The 17,246-nt window shown below is 44.2% G+C and overlaps 1 protein-coding gene across 4 annotated transcripts in view; it reads left to right on the top strand.

The window, feature by feature from the left end:
• PLCH2 (phospholipase C eta 2) overlaps positions 1 to 17,246 on the top strand; it is a 182,161-nt gene that overhangs the window by 140,507 nt on the left and 24,408 nt on the right. For all 4 annotated transcript variants that reach the window (XM_087879286.1, XM_087879287.1, XM_087879288.1 and 1 more), the window contains 8 exons: positions 4,576 to 4,734; positions 8,202 to 8,294; positions 8,580 to 8,680; positions 9,526 to 9,623; positions 10,393 to 10,575; positions 12,110 to 12,217; positions 12,446 to 12,570; positions 16,062 to 16,146. In XM_087879286.1, coding sequence (XP_087735412.1) covers positions 4,576 to 4,734; positions 8,202 to 8,294; positions 8,580 to 8,680; positions 9,526 to 9,623; positions 10,393 to 10,575; positions 12,110 to 12,217; positions 12,446 to 12,570; positions 16,062 to 16,146 — 952 coding nt within the window. The remainder of the gene's footprint in view (positions 1 to 4,575; positions 4,735 to 8,201; positions 8,295 to 8,579; positions 8,681 to 9,525; positions 9,624 to 10,392; positions 10,576 to 12,109; positions 12,218 to 12,445; positions 12,571 to 16,061; positions 16,147 to 17,246) is intronic.

Raw genomic sequence — 17,246 nt, 5'->3', positions numbered from 1 at the left:
ATGCGTTGGTCCAACACAACGGCGTCTTGGCCACAAGAGAACTCATTCAGGTGCTTTGCCTACCGCTGAGAACCTTCCTCAAAGAGCAGAGCAAGACAAGGTGGAATTAAACATCCCAGTCTAAATAAAGACAAGTCTAAATATTGAGTACAGCTGTCGAACACGGCTGTTAATAAAAAATGCAGGGATTTTGCAGCAAGGAGTGTGCCCTTATTAGCGCCTTTACATGGTGTTGATGTGCTGGGAAATTTGATTTATTCCCCCAGGGGTTTCCCTTGTGCTTGTACTTCAAATTATATAATCCTGAGAAAAATTACCCCCTTGATCTTGATGGGCCATTATGTTTTCGTTAAGGAAAAACATTTTAGGGCTACATTTTTCCTTGACCCACATAGATGGAAGAAATCGTTAATTCAGTGAGCAGCCCTTTGTTATTCCGATGTTCCACTTTTTTATTTCCCTCTCTCTCTTTTTTTTGTTTTGTTTTGTTTCCTGGCTCTTTGTGTCCTTTTGAAGTGGAAAAGCAGAGTGAAAGTCAACTCTTGCAGGCAGAATTTATCTCTCTAAAATCAATGTTTAATCATGAATTAATATTTCAATGCAACAGAAGGAGTTTTAAACTTATTACCAAACCATGTCTGCGCTGGTAACGGTTGGCGGGAAACGTGGGGCAGGACGTTAGGCCTCGAAATATTAAATCGGAAGCATTAGGGACCATAATCTCCTCCTTTTCTACTTTAAAAAAAATTGACAATAACCATTTGAACTGTTTTGTTCCGATTCTGTTTGGAGAGTTTGGCTAAGAGGAAATCCAATGACATTCGTGGGCGAAGAGATAGACCAGGATCCGATTTTTGACAGCTTCTTGGGAGTTTTGAACCCGGGTTCAATCTTGGAGCCACAGAGCCTTCCAGAACCCTTGTATTATAAGGGAGGAGAGACAGTTAACTGAATTAATTTTCACCGGGAAGATAACGGGAGTAACAGCTTCTCTAGATTTCCGTCTTATTGTATTTCATCTTATTTTCTGAACAGCGCCTGACATGTTTCAGTACCTTGGACAGCTCCCGCCTCCCTTCCAAAGCTGGAACAGCCCCCAAAATCTCATCTCAATGGCTCCCCCTCTGCCCCCCCCACCCCAAAATCGGTGCTTATCTATTGGGTACACACTGCTTGTTTCTAGGTGTCAGCTCAGGCGTAGCAAAACGTAAAAAAAATCTAATTGAATCTTTGGCAGTTTCCCCGCTGCGGGTATTTTGTGGGTACCTCCAGCTGAGTTTGAACGGCAACTTTTAGCATCGACCATGGGAGAGAAATTTCCTTTTCCCCTTCAGTCTAATATCCTAAAGCTTAAAAAGTACCTTTTAATTCCCGTGTTTTGTAGTCTTGTCTTCCTTCTTTCCTTCCTTCCTTCCTGCCTTCTCACTTTCTTCTTCTCCTCCTCCTCCTCCTCCTCCTCCTCCTCCTCCTCCTTCTTCTTCTTCCTCCTCCTCCTCCTCCTCTTCTTCTACTATTTCTTCCTCTTCCTCCTCCTCCTCCTCTTCTTCTTCTTCCTCTTCCTTTTCCTCCTCTTCTTCTTCCTCTTCTACTATTTCTTCCTCCTCTTCCTTTTCCTCCTCTTCTTCCTCTTCTACTATTTCTTCCTCCTCCTCCTCCTCTTCTTCTTCCTCTTCCTTTTCCTTTTCCTCCTCTTCTTCTTCTTCCTCTTCTGTTATTTCTTCCTCCTCTTCCTCCTCCTCCTTCTTCTTCTTCCATATCCATCATCAGACATTGGCGATCATTTTGCCGATCCTATTTTTATCAACAGCCGCACTAAAAAATGCTGTCCAAACAAGTCCCTTTTTTGGGGGGATTTTGAAGCCATGATGTCCTTCTTCTTCAGCCTGGACTTCGTTTCCTTTCAATCTTTCCCTGGAAGGTTAAGCGAAGTATGCCGTATTTTCCCGGGTGTCGCATCACAGGTCCGAAATATTCTAACGTTTGCTTTTTTAGCGGTTTTGATGATTTCCCTTGCCTTTCCCAGGCGGCTTATCACCTCCCCATTTCTGATTTTTGTCAACCCAACGTATACCTAACAGCCGCCTGTAAATCCACTTTTCAAATGCTTCTAGTCTCTTTAAGCGGCTTTCTGTCAGAGACCCAACTTTCCACTCCGTAAAATCATGGCTCCGCTTTTTTCCTCCAACTCCATCTTCGTTAGATAGTAATTCGTTTTGTCTCTCTCTCTCTTTTTTTTTTTCTTTAAACCCCTCCGCAAGCAGCATCTGGATGACCAGCTGCGAATGGCTGGTCACATTCGCCAAGGGTACATCCAAAAGCAAACAGAAAGTACACATATTGTTGTTGGTTTTTTTGAGAGCATTATTTGCCATGTGCTTTGGCCAATTAAGGAACCAGAAGTTTGGCTCTTTGGAAAGTACAGAGGATGCAAAACCGAGCAAAAAATACGACGCAGGCCGTAAGCTGTATTGTATAATGCACCATTATAGCGTGTCCCTATTTTCAAAAGTATCCGTCACAAAAGCAGCAGAAAAGAACAGGGCTGAATATCAGTCTCAGCAAAATTGAGGCATCCGAAAACTTTCCCCGGTTTTCTTTATTGTTTGAATCAGAGACTAGGAATGATTTGTCCCAGTTCTGAGTGCTGCATTTAAAAAAAAAGCAGAATTTAGACAAACTGGAGTAGCCTTAAGGAAGAGCAACCGAGGCGAGAGGAGAAATTGGAAATCTTTAAACTCTTTATATTTCTGCACGTTCGCTTTTCATTGAGTTCTATGATCCTCCTTTATCGGACACCCCCCACCCTCCCGAAAAACTTTTGCACAAACAAGAATAATTCTGAATTACTCCCATAATTGCGGAGGGAAAATTAATTTTGCTACCCCCTTACCCTTTTAAATCTTCTGGCCTTTGAGTGCACAGTTCTTGAGACAAAGCCGTCAGCCTTCATTTCTTCTGACATTTTCCTTGTGCCTAATCTAAAAACAATTGAAGAGAAAAAACATCTGGGAACAAGCTAATCAAATATTCATAGGCTTGTCACTCAAGGAACACGGTGATTGTGATTGATTTTTTTAGCTGCTTGGTTAAACCAAAGTCATGTTTGAAGTGCATTTAGGTCATAATAATACCTGTATAATATAAACATGAGACCGTATAATAGTCTGTCGAGAGAAGATGTGATTAAATTCACTTTTGGCTTCACGCGCTTCATGCTTTCCTTCTTTAGTTCACTTAAATCTGCTTACAGGAAGGCTGACATTGTTATGTAAAGAAAATAATCTCACGCTTAACACCCAAAAAACTAAAGAACTTATAATTGACTTCAGGAGGAAGAGAGATGTACATCTACCATTGTACATAAATGGCGAGGAGGTGGAGAGAGTCGGTAGTTTTAAATTTCTGGGCATTTATATCTCGGAGGACGTCTCATGGACTATGAATGCTGACATGCTTGCGAAGAAGACACAGAAGAGGCTGTACTTCCTGAGAATGCTCAGAAAGATAAATCTATCTCAGCATCTCCTTCTGTCCGACTATCGCAGCACCATTGAGAGTGCCCTGACATACGACATTCTTGCATGGTACGGGAGCAGCTCTGTAGCTCTACAGAGAATCATTAAAACTGCCCAGAATATCATCGGGCTCCAGCTACCAACCCTGGATGACATCTTCGAATCTCGCTGTTTGAGAAAGTTGCACAACATTCTCCGAGACTCTTCCCATCCTGCTCACAATCTTTTTGGACTGTTGCCTTCTGGCAGAAGATACAGAACAATTAAAACTCGAACCACACGTTTTCTGAATAGTTTTAATCCCAGAGCTATAATTGCACTCAACCATGAACGAAAGGGCCACCATCAGTGAGCTGTTGGACAGCATGACTTGGTCTGTTGTGTGGATGTTTGGGTGGTTTAGGGGTGGAGAATTGTGGTGGGTGGGAGTGTGTTGGGGATTATTATGTGTGTTGGGTTTTCAGCTTCGTGCTTCTAGGAGCAATGTGTCTAGGAGCAATTTCGTTGTATGGGTATACTGTGTATCCACGTACAATGACAATAAAGTTATTATTATTAAGTTCTCAACTTACAACCACAACAGACCCCAAAATTTCTGTTGCTAGGCAAAACCGTTGTTACGTGAGTAACCCTGAAGTTTCTGCTGTTAAGTGAGACGTCTGTGAAGTGAGTTTCGCCTCCTTTTACGACCTTTCTCGCCACTGTTGTTAAGTGAATCACCGCACTTGTGAAGTCAGAAACCCGGGTTCTTAAGTGAATCTGACTTCCTTCTTGACTTTGGTCGCAAAGGGGGATCTCATGACCCCAGAACACTGCAACTGTCATAAGTTCATGTCAGCTGCCAAGCATCTGAATTTTTATCATGGGATCGTGGGGATGCTGCCAATGGTCGTAAGTGGGAAAACCAGTCCCAAGTCCCTTTTTCCAGTGACATTATAACAACGGGCAGTCGCTAAATGAATTGTTGTAAATCAAGGACTAGTGTTGAATACCAGCTGGGAAAGAAACCAAGGGGGGAAACTGCATTTTTGCTAGTTTATAACATTTTTTTGGCTTCCAGGCTTCTTCTAATCGGAAACGGGTGGAAAACCTCGCCAAGAAAAAACTGGACTCTCTGATCAAGGAATCTAAAATCCGGGACTGCGAAGACCAAAATAATTTTGCCGTCACCACCTTGTCGTCCTCGGGGAAATTGGGGAACAAGCCTGATCTTAAGAAGGTGATTTTGGAGTTGGGGGGGTGGAGGCATGGGGGCAGAGGGAGCCAATCCCGAAAAAGCTTACCGATAAAACATGAATAAATCATACCATCATAGTTTTGCAAAAATAATAATAATACGATAACATTTGGTAAAACATACATACAATACAAGTAGACCTCGACTTACGACCTCCACAAAACATCCATTGTTAAGTGAGATATCTGTTAAGCAGGTTTTGCCCCCCCCCCCCAGAGGTGGTATTCACTTACTTTCCCTACCGGTTTGCAAATATGAGCCCGCCCACGCATGCCCCCAGCCTTCCGCGCCTTCGCTTCGCTGGCACGCACGCCTTCTGCGCAGGGCGGATGGGTGGGCCCACCCGCGATTTCCACTACCGGTTCAGGCGAACTGATCTGAACCGTCCCGAACCAGCTGAATGCCACCTCTGTTGGCACCATTTCATGACTTTCCTTCCTTCCTTGTTAAGTGAATCACTGCAGTTGATTTCCGCTACCGGTTCGGGCGAACTGATCTGAACCGTCCCGAACGGCTGAATGCCACCTCTGTTGGCACCATTCCTTGACTTTCCTTCCTTCCTTGTTAAGTGAATCACTGTAGTTGATTTCCACTACCGGTTCAGGCGAACTGATCTGAACCGTCCCGAACCGGCTGAATGCCACCTCTGTTGGCACCATTTCATGACTTTCCTTCCTTCCTTGTTAAGTGAATCACTGCAGTTGATTTCCGCTACCGGTTCGGGCGAACCGATCTGAACCGTCCCGAACCAGCTGAATGCCACCTCTGTTGGCACCATTTAATGACTTTCCTTCCTTCCTTCCTTGTTAAGTGAATCACTGCAGTTGATAACCAAGTTTCCCCCCCCCCCCAGGACCCTGGGATGGGCGGTTTCCTTTCTTCCAATGAATCCTTGCCAAATTTGCCTTTTGATAGCTATATTTCTTCTCTCTCTCTCTCACACATACACACACTCCCCTTTTCATCATTCCTCATAAACCTCTTCGGAGCAGCGAAGCTCGGTATGTAATCACGCTTAATCCTGACTGATCACCAGCGTGGCCTCTTTTTCCTCTGCAAGGAAAGTTGAGCGACGAACAGCTAATGAGGGGATTTTTTGAGGGGTGGGTTTTTCCCCTGTAATCATGATAAATATTTACCGCCAGCTTAGATTTCACATTCGTCTTGTGCGTCCGTGTGCCATCCAACATGCGGGAACAACGAGGCGTGGAGAACCAAACTCGTTCCTCCTCTCCTAAGTCATTAATATCACTGTCCAGGAGACAGATGGCAGCCTCTGGCTGGCTAAGCAAGGACTGCTGAACGGGGGCCGTAAGTTCAGGAACAAGGCCTAGCAACATTACGGAGACAGAATAACAGAGTTGGAAGGGACCTTGGAGGTCTTCTAGTCCAACCCCCTGCTTAGGCAGGAAACTCTACACCAGTGGTTATCCAACTTCTTCTTAAGAACTTCAAGTGTTGGAGCATTCACAACTTCTGGAGGCAAGTTGTTCCACCGATTAATTGTTCTAACTGTCAGGAAATTCCTCCTTAGTTCTAAGTTGCTTGATTAGTTTCCACTCGTTGCTTCTTGTCCTGCCCTCAGGTGCTTTGGAGAATAGCTTGACTCCCTCTTCTTTGGGGCAGCCCCTGAGATACTGGAAGACTGCTATCCTGTCTCCCCTAGTCCTTCTTTTCATTAGACTAGACATACCCAGTTCCTGCAACTGTTCTTCATCTGTTTTAGCCTCCAGTCCCCTAATCCTCTTTGTGGCTCTTCTCTGCACTCTTCCTAGAGTCTCCACATCTTTTTTTACACCGTGGCGACCAAAACTGGATGCAGTACTCCAAGTGTGGCCTTACCAAGGCGTTACAAAGTGGTCTTAACACTTCACGCGATCTTGAGCTAATCCAGAACAAACCGTTAGGATCGTGGCGAACTGTTAGGATCTTGCTTCTCCCTCCTTTCCTTCCAGCTTTTTGCCCCGCCGAGGACAATTCTCCTCCTTTCCCCCCAACCTTCTTCGTTCTACCTTTCCTGAAATGAGGTTTTAATTTGGTCTCCTCCTTTCTTTCCCCTGGTCCCCCGCCACTCATCCTCTGTTCATCGTGCCTGTTGCAGCAGGAAGATTGATCTATATAGAAATCAAATTTGCAAGCATTTTTGAAATCGAAGCGAGAACGGGGCGGCCTTTTCCGCAGCCATCTTGGCTGGGGTTTCATTAGCCTTTTTTTTTTTCTTTTTTGCTTAAATGGTTTATTAACGATTTCTGCCTGTCATAGCTGAGCGCACACCGTTAATGAGGAAAGCAGGTGAGTGAAATTTTGAGGAAGCACAATGCTCTTGTCAGGGGCCAACAGCGAGGGTGGGGGGGGAAACGCGAGATACGCACAGGTGGTTTGCACGCCGTTTTTGCAATCTCATTTTTCAGAACTCTTGAGTTTTCATGAAGAAGCTCCCCTCCTCCCTTTCTCTAACTCCTTCATATATTAATTTCGAAATAATTGCCGGATTTCTTACACCCTCAGAAAGACGAAGGGTTGACAATTATGATCACCAGTCCTGCTTTTTCCTTTCTCTCTCTCTCTCTCTCTCTCTTTCTCTCTCTCTCTTTCTCTCTCTCTCTCTCTGTCTCTCTCTGTCTCTTTTAAGAGCCCTTCATCAAGGATTGGAGCCACTAGAAAAGCGGTCCTACGTAAAACATTTTGCGGAGGATTTGCTGACATATTGGAAGAAGGGTTGGAGAGGGTGACAGAGCTAAAAAAAATGGATGAGAAACCATTTTTTTTGGGGGGGGGGGCCTCCTGCCTGCCTTAAATGTGCTACACCGTGAGCAGAAAATGCATTGATCCCTTTAAAAGAGGGGGGGGAGAGGGAGAGAGAAAGCCACAAAAATCCAGCTGCTAAAATGTGTGTATGTGAAAGGAGGGGGGGAGAAGGAGGGAGGGAGAGAGAGAAAGCCACAAAAATCCAGCTGCCAAAAATGTGTGTGTGTGAGAGAGGGAGAGAGGGAGAGAAACCCACAAAAATCCTAAATCTTCTCCTCTTTTAAATTTAAATTTTAAATACAAATTTTAATCTGTTTAATTATGGGGTATTTTAAAATTCAGCCAAATTATTTAATTCGTTTTAATCTATTTTAAATTTTGTATCTCTGTGTTTTATCTTCTGGCTGTTCACCGCCCTGAGTCCTTCGGGAGAAGGGCGGTATAGAAATTTAATAAAATAAATAAATAAATAAAATCCAGCTGCCAAAAATTATGGGGGAAAGTGACTGGACCAAACTTGTGACTGCTTTAAAAATTAGTCCTTAGTTGGGGAAAGCAAAGGGATTAAGAGGAAAATTAGCTTTCTTGAGTTTCATTTAAGAGTGGAAATACAAGTAGCTCTCGACTTAACAACAATTCACTTAGTGACCGATCCCTGATCACCCTGTGCATCTCGCTGTCTGTTTTTTGGTCCCCCGCAGAACAAGCACGAGGAAAACCTGGAATCCGGTGAAGACGCCATCCTCAGCAAACGTCACAACCGATCCCTGATGGGAAGCTTGACCAAACGCAAGGTTACTCATTTGTTTCTCGGAGGGAGGGTCTGGAATAACTTTTAGGGTAACATTCTTTATTGGCCAAGTGTGATCGGACACACCAGGAATTTGTCTCCGGCGCATAAGATCGCAGCGTACATCTAAACATCAAGTCATAGGTCATAATCGTAGTTACAATCATTAATCATCAATTAGGAACAATTGATAAATTGGTCAGAAAAGAAATACGAATAAGGATACCGAAATAAAATAGATAAGAGAATAGATGGGAGAAAACAAGTTTTGTTTTTTTTTCTAACCCAGAAAAAATCCAGCAAACTCAAAAGGACCCCGAGTTTGGAAGATGGAGAAGACGACTTTGAATGCCAAGGAAACCTAACTAGAACCTCTGTCCATTATAGCAAGTAAGTTTCAACGGTTTCAGAAAAAAGAATCTTTAACCCCCCCCCCCCAAAAAAATACTGACTTGCGTCTTTATACAAGTCGCCCTTGACTTAATGACCGCAGTTGAGCCCCAAATCTCTGTTGCTGAGGGAGACATTTGTTAAGCGAGTCTTGCCCCATTGTACAACCTTACTTGTTGAACGGTTGTTAAGTGAGTCCCTGCAAGTTGTTAAGGGAATCTGGTTTCCCTCCTTGACTTTGGTCACAAAAGGGGGATCATGTGACCCCAGGACACTGCAAACCATCATAAGTACATGCCAGTTGCCAAGCATTTGAATTTTTATCACATGACCATCGGTCGTAAGTGTGAAGGACAGTCCCCTTTTTTCCCAGTGGCGTCGTAACTTCGAAGGGTCACTAAGCGAACTTTTGTAAGTCGAGGACTGCCTGTATCTAACAGATTCAGCTTCGCTGCTGTTTAGAACTTAGAATAACTTGATTGTCACTTCAAATGCACGCTAATAAAGAGGGAAAGCAGCCATTGGCTGCAAAAATTCAAATTCAAATCAGAGTTCATTTTTTAGATGCCGAGATGCTTCCGGGTTTCAGTTGGGATTTTTTTCCCACACTGGTTGTTCCTATTTCTAAATTTCTGTAAAATCTTGAACTTAAACCACGTAACTTTAATACAAAACCAGTGACATGGATTCTTGGTTTGTTAAGCAGGAAGAGCCAAGTGGATACTTCATCTTGACATTTGCTCCCCCCTGCAAAATTCCAAACTCTTTCTCAGCTTCAGGTGCTGGAGGGGCCGACGGCCGACAGGCCAAAACAGTTACCTCCTTGTTGTTTTTTCTCCTACCAGAACAAATCGGCAAAAGAAAACGATGAAACTCTCCCGGGCTCTCTCGGATCTGGTGAAATACACTAGATCCGTCGGAATCCACGACGTGGAATCGGAAAGTAAGTTTGCCTACCAACTTAAAAAAGAATTAACGTTCTGGCAGTCTTTCTTTCGAAGCTGGGTTGTGTGTTTCCCACCCAGGCTTTTACTCAAAGCTGTTTGGGTTGGCCAGTCAGGCAGAAGATCACTGCTCCATGGCCCAATTCCTACAAAGATTTCCCAGGTAACTTGGAAGCCATTTTAATGGCGGGTTATGAGACAGGAGTGTGCTGCAGTTGCCAAAAAAGCTAACGCAATCCTAGTGTTCCGATTTAGGCTTCCCAAGAGCATGAAGGAGTTCCCAGACTCCTTGTCCCGACAAAAAACCCTTTTTATTAAGTTACTGTGAATTCCTCTCGTTCACCTCCAGCAAAGTCTTTCAAGGGAGGATTTACAGTCACAGACCTTATCTGTCTTGGAGAGCTGCCAGACCCATATCTTCAAAACTTGGCAAGGAGTCTCTGAGAGTCACGAACCAATTAGGCGAAGTAATTGTCTCCTGCAAACTCCACTCCCCTTTCGCTCCTCTTATTCCCTCTGGGAGGGGCCCTTCATCATCCACCTGTGGCTTTACTCCTGAGTCGACCCTTGTTCTTTAGTTGTTCCCTTCGCTGGCAACTCTGTGCCTGCACACACTGGGAACAGGCTCCATCTGTTCATCTGCCTCACTGATGTCCAACCCAACTAAGTTGAGACTATCTGTAAATGAAGATATGGTGGGGAAGAGGCGGCCAGATAAGGGAGACGTTGACATCTGAGGGGGACTAAAACAGCCTTTCTTTGTCCCAGTTTCTTCCAGCTGGCAAGTCTCCTCCTTCAGCGAAACGAAAGCTCACCAAATCCTCCAGCAAAAACCAGCCCAGTATCTCCGCTTCAACCAGCACCAGCTCTCCCGGATCTACCCTTCTTCCTACCGGGTGGATTCCAGCAATTACAACCCTCAGCCTTTCTGGAACGCCGGCTGCCAGTTGGGTAAGGAACCCAGATGTTCTTTCGCCCCAAACCAACTTTTCCCTTCACGCTTCCGTGCCTCGGTTCTACCCTCCATGCTTTGGAGGGAGGAAGAAGGAAATGGCGGGTGCAGAAGCCAAGCGAAAGGAGGCATTCGTGTCGGGGCCACTTGTCCTGGAGGAAAACTGTAAAACAGTTCCACCCCCTGCCGCCCCTCTTCTCTGTTTATTCGCACAGCTGCTGGTTTTAGCCCAGTTCTTAAAATTAGCCAGTGGAGAATGAAAAGAAAACCATTTCTCTCCCTTTTCTTTATTTCTCAGGAACCCTCTCAATACCAATTTTCTGGGGGGGAAACTTGCTTTTTTATAGATAGATAGATAGATAGATAGATAGATAGATAGATAGATAGGAGATATTATAGATAGAAGAGAGAGATTATAGGTATTGTATGTAGACATAATGCGTGGGTGGCTGGGTAGACAGACAGACAGATAGATAAATAGATATTGTAGAGAGAGAGAGAGAAAGACTGATGATAGATAGATATTGTAGATAGAAGTGGTAGATATTATACGTAGACAGAAGGATGGATGGATAGGTAGGTAGGTGGATAGATAGATAGATAGATAGATAGATAGATAGATAGATAGATATTGTAGATAGAAGAGAGATGATAGATATTGTACATAGACGGATGGATGGATAGATAGATAGATAGATAGATAGGAATATAGATAGATAATAGAGATAGATGGATGGATGGATAGATAAAGATAGATAGATTAGATGATAGATAGATAGATAGATAGATAGATAGATAGATAGATATTGTAGATAGAAGAGAGAGAAAGAGATAATAGATATTGTAGATAGAAGAGAGAGAGAGATGATAGATATTGTACATGGATGGTGGATGGATGGATGGATGGATGGATAGAAAAATAGATAGATAGATAGATAGATAGATAGATAGATAGATAGATAGATAGATATTGTAGATAGAAGAGAGAGAAAGAGATAATAGATATTGTAGATAGAAGAGAGAGAGAGATGATAGATATTGTACATGGATGGTGGATGGATGGATGGATGGATGGATAGAAAAATAGATAGATAGATAGATAGATAGATAGATAGATAGATAGATAGATAGATAGATAGATGATAAATAGATAAATAGAAGGAAGGGAGAAATGCTTTCCAAAATGTCTGGATCAGAATTTGCCACTTATAGTTTCATTTCTCAGTTATTTAGCAATAGCAATAACACTTAGACTTATATACCGCTTCACAGTGCTTTACAGCCCTCTCTAAGCGGTTTACAGAGTCAGCCTACTGCCCCCAATAATCTGGGTCCTCGTTTTAACGACCTCAGAAGGACAGAAGGCTGAGTCAACCTTGAGCCTGTCGAGGATCGAACTCCTGGCAGTTGGCAGAGTCAGCCTGCGATCCTGCATTCTGACTGCTGCGCCCCCACGGCTCAGTGGTAAGAACGCAGTATTGCAGGCTGACTCTGCTCGGCTCCCTACATTTCCCTTTTTTCCGTCCGTTGCAGTGGCGCTGAACTACCAATCGGAAGGGAGGATGCTGCAGCTCAACCGTGCCAAGTTCAGCGCCAACGGGAATTGCGGCTACATCCTCAAACCCAAGTGCATGTGTCAAGGTAAGGAGTCTGTCTCACGGCCTTCTCCCAGGAGACTCTCTTCCAGGGTTTCTCAACCGTGGGGAATTCTGGGAGTTGAAATTCCTTGTTGCGCTTCACAGGGAGCATCTCTTCATTCTCCCAGCATCCTCCTGTAGTATGCAAACCTCACGTGTAAACCTACATGAAATGTGGGTCCACTCCCGCCCGACCTTTCTACTATGCACCCCTTCTGTCAATCTCTTCCAGGGATCTTCAACCCCAATTCCGAAGATCCGCTGGCCGGCCAGATGAAAAAGCAACTCGTCTTAAGGATCATCAGTGGACAGCAGCTCCCGAAACCTCGCGATTCGATGCTTGGAGACCGAGGCGAGGTAAGCCCCCGTTTTTTTTCAGGGCCGCCGTATAACTTTGAACGGTCACTAAATGAACTGAATTACCTGTAGCGGATGACGAGACTGGCTGCTTTACTCTCGTCCACGGGAAACAACTCCGACTTTTGTTGTTGTTAGAGAGATGATAGATAGATAGATAGATAGATAGATAGATAGATAGATAGATGGATGGATGGATGGATGGATGGATGGATGGATAGCAAGCAAACTAGATAAGAGAGAGAGAAATGATAGGTAGAAAATTAGATAAGAGAAATGATAGATAAATGGATAGATAGATGATAGATAGATAGATAGATAGATAGATAGATAGATAGATAGATAGATAGATAGGATATATGGATGGATGGATGGATGGATGGATGGATGGATGGATGGATGGATGGATGGATGGATGGATGGATGGAGCCTGGGGAGAGGGAAAAACAGGCCTTCCAGTCCCACTGGAAGTCGGGAAACGGGCCGTTTCCAGTCTCCGGGAGGGTGGGGAAGACTGTTTTTGCCCTCCCCAGGCTCCAAGAAAGCGTCTGGAGCCTGAAGAGGGTAGAAATCGGGCAAACCAGGCCCAACTGGGTTTTTTTGCCGCCGCATGCCAAAAGTGGGGGGAGTGTGGGGGGGGTTGCGTGCGCATGCGTGGGGGGGCATTGAATTATGGGTGCGGGCACGCACGTGTGCGACCCCCCCCCCTGTGCTCCCCCCACTTTTGGCACACGGCAAAAAAGATTAGCCATCATTGGTCTAGGGGCTCATGCCTGAGCAGGGAGTTGGACTAGAAGACCTCTAAGGTTCCTTCTAGCTCTATTCTGATTGGTTGGCTTTTTTTTTCCCCCTTCTTTTTTTCTTTTTCCCCAAGAAAGCGGGTTTGTTTGCAAGCTGGGCTTCAACGCCCCACCCCCTTACGACCACTACAAGATCCATCATGCAGCCTCGGGGGTTTTTTTTCCCCGTTCTTTTTCTTTTTCTTTTAAAGAACGATTACGCAACCCGTTCCTTCCCCTGGAGAGGTTTAGCAGGTGCTTGGCCAGTTCTCTTTGTGCGGGGGGAGAAAAAAAAAGAACCGAATTGGCTTTATTGTCCCCAGGGTGCCTCTGGGGGGTTGGGGGGGGGGGGTCAGGAAAGATCTGCCAAGACCCTCCATCAAATTGACAGGCCTTCTATTCACCAGGCCTGCTTGGAAGGAGCAGGCGGGGTGGTGGGGTGATGGGAGGATGTGGGGAGGGCGGGGCGGGGTGGGACGGACACTGCTAAATAAATAAATCAATCAATAAACCTCCCAGCCAAACAGACCCCGAATCTCCCTTAATGTAAAACAACATTAAGCCGTTGAGTTGTCAGCAGCCAAGAGCGATGGCTTCCTTTGGACGGGAGCCCTGTTGGAACGGCGGGGGGGGGGCGCTGCTCCAAATTTTTCTTCCCCCCCCCTCTTCTTCCCTCTTTCAACCCCCTCCCTTCAGCAGGATTTATTTGGCCTTCGAGCAAAGGGTTGGGTGTTGTTTTTTTTTGTTGTTGTTTTGTTTTTTTAATTGGGAGCTCCGCCGTAATCCTTGTGGGTGGTTTTTTTCTCCCCGGCCATTAATTGGCCTCTCCAGGGTAAAAAAAAAAAAAATAGCATTGAGTTCAATCTTCAATCATCCTTTCTCGCTTTCGGAGGGGGCCCCTCCAGTTTGAGTAGCAAAGAAAGATGGGGACCGGCACGCCATAACACGTATGCGACGATGTGTTGTCGTGGATTCAAATAAACTTCCGACGCTGTCAAAAAGCAGGAGGGTTGGACTAGAAGACCTCCGTGGTCCCTTCCAACTCTGTTATTCTACTCTATTAATTCTTTTCTCATCTGCAAGTCGACGCAAACAAAAGTATTTTTTTAAGCCATTTATTTATACCAGTTTACACACGTAAGTGCTTTGTGAACAGCCTATTGTCTGGATCCATTTGCTTACATAATAATGCCTTCCCAGCTCCTAATTTCTACTTCTGTGATCCAACCATCTCAGTAGTGAGTTTCACGTATCTTTTCTTTTATGTACACTGAGAGCTTATGCACCAAGACAAATTCCTTGTGTGTCCAATCACACTTGGCCAATAAAAAAATCTATTCTATTCTATTCTATTCTATTCTATTCCATTCCATTCCATTCCATTCCATTCCATTCCATATTTTCTATTCTGTTCTATTCTATTCTATTCTATTCCATTCCATTCCATTCCATTCCATTCCATTCCATTCCATTCCATTCCATGTATTCTATTCTATTCTATTCTATTCTATTCTATTCTATTCTATTCTATTCTATTCTATTCTATTCTATTCTATTCTTACCTTCACTACCGGTTCAGAACTGTGAGCGCGTGCTTGCACTCACTTCGCTTGCTCGCAGCGCTTCTGCACAGAAGCGCCACGGGATGATGTCCGGAGCCTCCCACCAATGACGCTACCAGTTTCCCCGGTTGAAGGAATTATTTGTTTAGCAGAGTGATGGCGTTCGGGGGGAAAAATTCTAACCATGTATGTATTTTTGTCCAATATTTCTTTGCTTTTGCACATGTCCACCACATGTAGTAATACGTACCCGGTGTCTGATTACATTTCCGACCTCTGGCCAATATGTTTTTAAACACCTTTGCTAGTCTCGCCGGTGGTATAAAACATTTTATATCGATTTTCCTTGCCATTGTCAACTTACAGTTTCTTTCCCAAAGTTTTTGCCATTTGTCCAAGTCTATAATGCAACAAGCAGGAACCTCACAGAGTCACAGAGAGCTCAAAAACCAACTATCACTCTTTACACAAAAATAACACAAAAGCTACAATAACTGACTCACATACAATGCAAAAGCAGCTGGACTTCACACAAAAAGGCCCCTGCAACAAGCAGGAACCTCACAGAGTCACAGAGAGCTCAAAAAGCAAACTATCACACTTTACACAAAAATACCGGTTTGGGCAAGAGGTAATAAAAAAAATGCTTTAAAAAGTTTTTTTTAAAAAAGTTTGAGGATCGCGCGCTGATTGTCACAGCTGGTTGTCGGAAGCTCTATTTTTACTTTTTTTTTTTTTTTTTTTTTAGCAGTTTTTAACTACCTATTGCCCAAACCGGTAGTAAAAAAATGCTTTTAAAAAGTTTTTTAAAAGTTCCAAGGATCAGCTCTGTCGCACAATCCTCGGAATGTTTTTTTTTTACTTTTTAAAGTATTTTTTTACTACAGGTTCGGGCGAACGAACCGGTAGCATTTTCACTACCGGTTCGGGCGAACCGCCTTGAACCAGTAGCATTTCACCATCTCCAGATCAAATGGGTAGCAGATGTGGGAAAAGGTCCCTTCTCAGATCTTAAGAGAACCATCCATTAATGTCTCTCTTAAGTCAATTAATTAAGATTTTAACGGCCCACCAAGAAAGCCATCAAGTTGAGGAAAGACGCTTCGCTTGGTGTCATTTTCCTATTTTATTTATTTCACCTCTTTTCCAGATCATAGATCCGTTCGTGGAAGTCGAGGTGATCGGATTGCCCATGGATTGTTGCAAAGAGCAGACCAGAGTTGTGGACGACAACGGTACGGCTTTTCCGTCCTTAATTTTTACTCTCTCTTTCCTGCCATCCCTGTAGGACATCTTGCAGTTATTCCTAGAATCCCTAGGATGAATGAAACAAAAGCCTCGATAAATTCATTTAATCCAGTTGCTATCCGTGTCTGCGTAGCGTCATTGACGGTTAGCTGTCTAGCATCTGCTCGGGGAATTGTGACCACCTGACAACTTCCAAGCAATTTTGCTTCCGTGTTAGAACAGCTGATTGCCTCAAGAAAGGTTTTTTTTTCCCCACTTCATATTTCACTCCAAGAAAACACATAATCCAGAACTCTTTTTTTAAACAGAAACAAAACAAACAAGACATTAAAAATACACTTTTTTTCCCCCCCATGTCCTAGTTTGTTTTCGGAAACTAGGACATTCGTTTGTTTCTTTCGGAAAGTTCCTCCTAATGTTTTCTTTCCCCCCACTTCATGTTTTGATTTTAACTCCCAAAAATACAAAACTCCAACCTGTTTAAAGAGAAACAAAAAGAGACAGAAAGAGACAAAACAAAGACAAATAAAAAGTGCCCTTTTTTCATTGTTTGCTTTGTCTTTCTTTCTTTCTTTCTTTCTTTCTTTCTTTCTTTCTTTCTTTCTTTCTGTTTGTTTGTGGTAGTTCCTCTTAATGTTGATTCGAAAGCAGCATCTCAGGGTGCTTGGAAGTATATATGGCAGTGACAAAAGAGAGGGGCAGAAGGCCATAGTCAATCAATCAGAATAGAGCCGGAAGGCAGGAAGCCCTATACCAGTGATCGCTAACCTTTTTGCCGTTGCGTGCCAAAAGTGGGGGGTCGTGCAGGGGGCTCACGCATACACGTGCCCACACTGTGCATACACGCAACCCATCGACCCCGCACTCCCTCCGCTTTTGGCACGTAATGGCATGATGGGCCCGTTTTTTGCTCTCCCCAGGCTCCAGAGACTTTCTTGGCGCCTGGGGAGGGCGAAAACAGCCTCCCCCTTCCCCCAGAGGCCCTCCGGAGACTGGAAGCAGCCCGTTTCCTGACCTCTGGAAGACCCAAAAATCAGCTGGCCGGTGCGCACATGCGTGCTGGAGCTGAGCTAGGGCAATGCTTGCA

Source organism: Pantherophis guttatus, chromosome 15 (genome assembly GCF_059756535.1).
Source record: "Pantherophis guttatus breed Tessera chromosome 15, ASM5975653v1, whole genome shotgun sequence".
In the NCBI taxonomy this organism is placed as follows: domain Eukaryota; kingdom Metazoa; phylum Chordata; class Lepidosauria; order Squamata; family Colubridae; genus Pantherophis; species Pantherophis guttatus.
This window is presented reverse-complemented; position numbering and strand designations above follow the sequence as displayed.